At 33.0% G+C, this 6,000-nt stretch overlaps 1 protein-coding gene across 2 annotated transcripts; it reads right to left on the bottom strand.

Annotated features, from left to right (window-relative positions):
- Nucleotides 1–1,088: 1,088 nt before the first annotated feature.
- Nucleotides 1,089–4,613, bottom strand: LOC108205298 (E3 ubiquitin-protein ligase RSL1). Of its 2 annotated transcripts, XM_017375200.2 has the most exons (4): nucleotides 4,466–4,613; nucleotides 3,531–4,206; nucleotides 2,234–3,003; nucleotides 1,089–1,713 (listed from the first exon to the last, which is right to left on the bottom strand). In XM_017375200.2, exons 2-4 carry the CDS (start codon nucleotides 3,936–3,938, stop codon nucleotides 1,329–1,331), a joined length of 1,563 nt encoding a protein of 520 aa, XP_017230689.1. In that variant the 5' UTR covers nucleotides 3,939–4,206; nucleotides 4,466–4,613; the 3' UTR covers nucleotides 1,089–1,328. The 2 variants fall into 2 exon arrangements, with proteins under 2 accessions (XP_017230689.1, XP_017230690.1); XM_017375201.2 differs by lacking the exon at nucleotides 4,466–4,613 and having other exon boundaries at nucleotides 3,531–4,441.
- Nucleotides 4,614–6,000: the final 1,387 nt, after the last annotated feature.

Genomic DNA, 6,000 nt, shown 5'->3' with positions numbered 1-6,000 from the left:
AAAGTTAAACCTAGAAGGAAAGAAAGGTAGCTAAGCAAGCAAAAGTTTCCTTATCCTTGGAATAAAAATATAAGTTTCGAAGAAGGCGGGGTTGCAAAGTAAAGTTTGTTATCTCTCAGTTTCACTTTATCAACAAAGAGAATATTAAATATTGACCAGTTTAAAAGCAAAATATTAAAGTATAGGGTTTGTTTTGAACTTTAGCTAATTTAATGTGTCTGATTATAATTGGATTGCGATGTGTAACTGCTTCTTCACTTGGAGTGTCACTTGTTTTGTCCTAGCAGTGACTTTGTATTGACTTGAGCAGCGTAGACTTCTTGCAAGCTAGATGGAAGATGTCCGGTGGCTTCCTTCATTTAAATAAAAACACAATTAACCTAAATATAAATAGACGTGTTGAATTATTGCATCCATACCGTTGAGAACTCGTTTATAGTAATAATTTTTAGCATAAAAAAATTTAATCATCTTATAAGGATTTTGTGAAAGATATGTTTAGAATTTGTTAACAAAAACAAATATAATTATGTTTTTTTATATAATAATAGTATAATACTCATCATATACATTATCATATGATATTATTATAAATTTATGTGCATTAACATTTTCGAGATATTGACGATAATAAATAAGATAATATTATCTAAACTAAGAGCATCTCCAACGGCGTTGGCTATAATCGTTGGCTAAATTGGACATGTAAGACATTATGTAAAATTTGCTGAACTTTTAATACTGGCTATATTGGTTGGTTATAATTTAAAAATAGTATGTTATTAATATTTTAAATTGTTAAATAGAATATATCAGTTCAATATAGTAATAAATGATGTAAAATCTTTCTACAGATTTTCTTACAGACCTGTAGAGGTTCAACAAATTTAGATGGTTGGAGATGCTCTAATGATATTCTATGTTATAACATAAATAATATGGAAAACATGAATTATAACTAATATTATAACTGATATTTAGGAAAGCACAGAACTTTCAAATTAACAGAATATTTGGAGTTTTTTTTTTTTTAATATTCGGAGTTAGTGAGAAGCACAAAAAACTACTCAAACAGAGCAAAAAACTCGGACATAAATTTTGTATCATTAACAATCAATCGCTGATCAAGAGTATGAAGCGTAGGAAACTCATGTTCTTTTAATTTTCCTCTTCCTTGCCGCTTTTTCTTTCGAGAAGAAAGCCATTGGCAGAAGAGTCCTCAGGACTTAAGAGAGATTAACATGTCTTCCAACAAGGAAATAAGAATATCAAATTGCCTGCTTTGCATAGCGATAAAAATGAAACCAAATCATCGAACCTCTGTTGCTTCACTGGTTATATTCGTCATAAAAGTTATCACTAATTACGGACACAAACCGCTCCAGCCAAGGAAGCTGATGCAGGTCCTTAATGGAATCACCGTACGAGTCTGTACAACTTGGGGGAGACTGTTCTGGTTGGTGCTCGCCCGAACTGAGACCGCCAGCAAGGAACCTCTGAATAAGTGCCAGTTGTGATCTCTCTTGCTCTGAATAGGCATCCACCATTGTTGATAAAGAACCGAAAGAGTCCCATGCCCATTGTTCAAATTCTTGAGAAGGGTGTGTGATCACGTCGTCGGGATACTGTTCTTCATCCCAGAATGTACATTGACAAGTCTGTCCTGAATCTCTATACTCAGCGCCACAAGAATAGCAGAACTCGTGGCCACACCTACAGAAACAAAACATCTATACATTTGTAATTTGTTTAAATTGTTGAAGAATTCGCAAATATATTTGATTCCTTTATGGATTTTGTGCAAATGCCTCAGTAAGGAATCACAATCCTAAAGAATTTGCAATTTTCTGAAATCTTGGAAATGTGTAACCTAGACAAATATTGCCACAATTCCATCAGCACACAATATATTATATAATGGAATTATGGAAGTTTAACCTAGACCGAATCTAGATGGTGTTGGAAACTAAGAATTAAGGCTGAAAATTCGTGATTATAAAGGAATTTCTTATTAACTTGTTAAGTGTGAATGGGATAGGAAAAATGAGAAGTTTTTTTTTTTAATCAAAAATAAAGGTAGTAAAGAAAAGGAACCTATAAGTTTCCAGTAAGCAATATTAACATACATATTTGAAAAAACATAAGCTTAAGAAATGATAAAGAAACAAATCTTCAGAATTGCAACACAGACATAATAAAAAATGATCAGAAAACATAAGGCATGAGATCTTACCAGCAGGTCATGTGGTAGCAGCCATGTGTAAGCTCGATCCTTCTCAGGCATTGCTGGCACTGCCTCCACCTTTTATCTTGAGCCAGCTGATGCAAAGTAACATCACCCGTGTCCCTCTCCTCTAATGGGAGGTTTTGATATTCTTCACATGTCATCGAAGAATGCCAAGGGACCCCGCAATCCACACAGATAAATCGCTGACATACTGAGCACTCCAAACAAATGCTACCTGCCTGGTTTGATGAACTCCCCCTTGCCAATGAGCATTCATGAGGAATAAGTAAAGCCGAACAATCTGGATAGGGACAGTAAAATTTATCTGATCCAAGAACATTAGCTTCATTAAAAAAATTATAAGCTCTCTCAAAGATATCATATGATGTAACCGGAAGAAAAGATCTACATTCACGAGTAGAGATATTATATTTGCATCTCAATTGTGGACATTTAATGGGGACCTGAGAAGACTGCAATTTTTCTTCAACATAGGCTTTCATACAGTGGGAACAGAACTTGTGTGAACACTTTATTGTCATCATCATTGGGGAAGGCCTTTCTTCGCAACATATTGAACAGTTATCTACTGATTCATCTCCTGTGGCGGGAAAAGAGATAACACCAATTGCGACTTTGGCTAACTGAAGTGGTCTCGTCAGATCAATATCAAGAACATACTTAAGGTCAAAGAAGTCGAGAGTGCTAGCATGTTCTAAGATTCTTTGCCTCAATGCCAAAAGGAGTGGATTCTCAAGAATACTATCACCTGTGATCTGATGATAGAGAGTCACATTAGACACATAGCTTTTAATACTTACAGCTAGTTGAATATAGAGAAGTAGAAAAAGTAAGTTACTGCCGACAAATTTCATAAATCAAGCGTTGGTACAAAAAAAAACATAAAACAGTTCTGTTTGACTTCAATGCATGCTTTATAACAGTATTTTCAAATATGTAAGCAATGGGTTGGTCTCTGGAAGAAGTCGAAGTGGCTAATAACTTCTTTGGCATTAGGTATCGAGCTGACCACAAGGACAATTCGAACTACTTTCATGAAAAACTTAAAATTGTGTAATAATATTTACCACAAATGGAACACTAGAACAAATGAGGCCTGACACTTGATTACTATACCTGTTCATGGACTAAAGGTGTATAGTAAATGAACAAGGGAAAGAGGACTTTGTCTAATATCAACTCATGTGAAACACATAAATTAGAAAATCAATTTCTCAAAATATAACATCAAGGGCAAGCCACATAGATATAAGATAACTATATTTTCTCCTCACATGTTTACCTCATCATATAAGATTTCAGAGTCTGTGAAAGCTTGTACGCGCCTGACATTATTCCGCATAGCCTCAGATAAGCCATCCATTAAAGCTAAATAATTAGCCACAGATTCCTCAACAAAGAACTCAAGTTTCTTTTGCAACTGAATAACAGGATAACAGCCTGATCTTTCCATATACACTCCAATACCGGAAATTCCAGAAGAACCAGAATCTCCAGGCTCAGCTATTGATACACCCTTAAAGAACATCTTTACAGAAAATTCACCCAGATCATCGTTTGAAGTTTCACCGACCACAACCTCCCTCTCTTTTAGCTCGCTTTCATCTTCACAACAACTACAAAACTCTTCATCATCGTCTTCAAACTTCAGGTCCCCAATCCTGCAACCAATAACAGCTTCTTCCGCCATTTCCTCAAGAACCTCCCTAATCTAAAAGAATGTGCTTGGCTCTAAAAGATGCCAAAACCCATTAGCATCAAAGGCTCAAAGCTACACTTCCTCAAACAGATTCCTCAGAAACACCCACCAAACAGAACAACTAAAGCTCCAAACCTTACCATCTAAATTTCAGATTACAATCAATACAAGTAAAAAGAATCAAATTATCAGCTGGAGCTTCACTACCTAATCAAACAAACCCCACATAAAAATGGATCTGAATTCAAACTACAACCACCTGCAGTTCACAAGAATCACATATAAGACAACTAAATAGCTAAAGATTCAAACTTTTATCAACCCACAAAAATCTTTTTGCATTTTCATGATTGCAAGTTACAGTCTGTTCCAAAAATTGAAGTCAAACCAAGAACCCACATAAGGGTGTTGCTCAATATTATCATACAAGAACAATATATATTCAAATATATAAAGAGACATGTAATAAGCAAAAAAAGAAGGAATAAAAGAATAGTAAGAGATGAAGGTTCAATTACCCATTATAATCTGGAATAAGTTTGTGATTCTCATTCTTTTTTCAGGAGGGCTCTGAAAATATTGTCTACCACAAAACAATATAAACACTCACTTTAATCTGACACTATCTTTTGTTGTCTGCACAGTGTCTTTAACTATAAGTGGCTTCAAAATAAAACTTGACGGTGTAAGCATTTATTGTTACAAAATAAATTAATTATGATGTATATATTTGGAAAGCTTGGTCATATTTGCATAATGAATTTATAAATTTATTCTGATTTATAAATAAGAATTTTTAAAATTTGATTTCATAGGTGGGATATCATTTTAAAAAAATAACTTATTATTATATTCATAATTTTTATATGCAATGAATTTAAACATCAAAATAGTTATCCAAACATATAAAATAAAAATTAATTCATTTGTAATTAATCTCATTCATAATTAATATTTATTTTAAATTACGTCAAACAACACCATTATTTCTTAGAATTAAGTAGTTGGTAAATTTAGTCATTTTAATTTGTAGAGAAATATATATTTAAGTTATATATATATATACACACACATATTTATATAATATTTTTTAAAATAATAATTATTTTATAAGAATAAATAAAATAAAATAAAACCATAGCATAATCAAAGTGGTTAGCAGAATACACCTACCATAATAATATTATATTAGTATCTACTCCCTCCGTCCCCCTCATTTGTTTACATTGGGGGACGGGGGCTCGGCACGCATTCTAATGCTCTTGTAAAACGTAGTTTGATAAATAATTTTGAACCTTTTTTGATGTTTGGATTTTTATTAAAAAAAAAAAATTTTAAAATAAGTTATATAATTATGTTTTATATGCGGCTTAAAATGTGTATCGAGAAGTGTGAAAAAACTGTAAAAAAAAAATGAGAGGTACAAAGAGTATACTCCTTCTGTCCCATTTGTATACAAATGGTTGGGACACGGAGACCAAGAAGATGCGTAAGGAATGAGTAAAGTTAGATGAAAAGTGGGTACAGTGGTGGGACCACCATTTATATTTAATAATAGATTTGAGATAGCGTAGAAAAGTAGGGGTGTAATAGTGTTTATATTATTATTGAATAGAGATAGTGGAAGAATGTAGTTGGTGTAACGATGGTTTATATTATAAAAATTTACTACTTTTGGAATGTACGTAATTGGTGGGACGAAAAAAAAAACTGTACACAATTCATTGGAATGGAAAGAGTATATTTTAGTGGAGATGACCGGCTGATTGAAATAAGTAGGACTCTAATCTGAATTATTTGGAGATGACCGGCTGATTGAAATAAGTAGGACTCTAATCTGAATTATTTATCAAATTATTAGTTGGCATGGTGTGCAATTACGGGAAACATGTGCAGTTTCTGGGGCATTACAGTTCAGAGTCAATCATTTGGTAACTAATAAAATATGAAATATTAAAATTAAGGATTTGGAATTACCTGAAACGTATTTTACTTTTCTATGTCTTTTGGGCTTGGCTATGTAGTCAAGACTTTAACATCATGGGCCGTGGGC

The sequence above is a fragment of the Daucus carota genome, chromosome 1 (assembly GCF_001625215.2).
Source record: "Daucus carota subsp. sativus chromosome 1, DH1 v3.0, whole genome shotgun sequence".
Lineage (NCBI taxonomy): Eukaryota > Viridiplantae > Streptophyta > Magnoliopsida > Apiales > Apiaceae > Daucus > Daucus carota.
The sequence above is the reverse complement of the archived record's forward strand: the minus strand, read 5'-3'. Positions and strand labels throughout refer to the sequence as shown.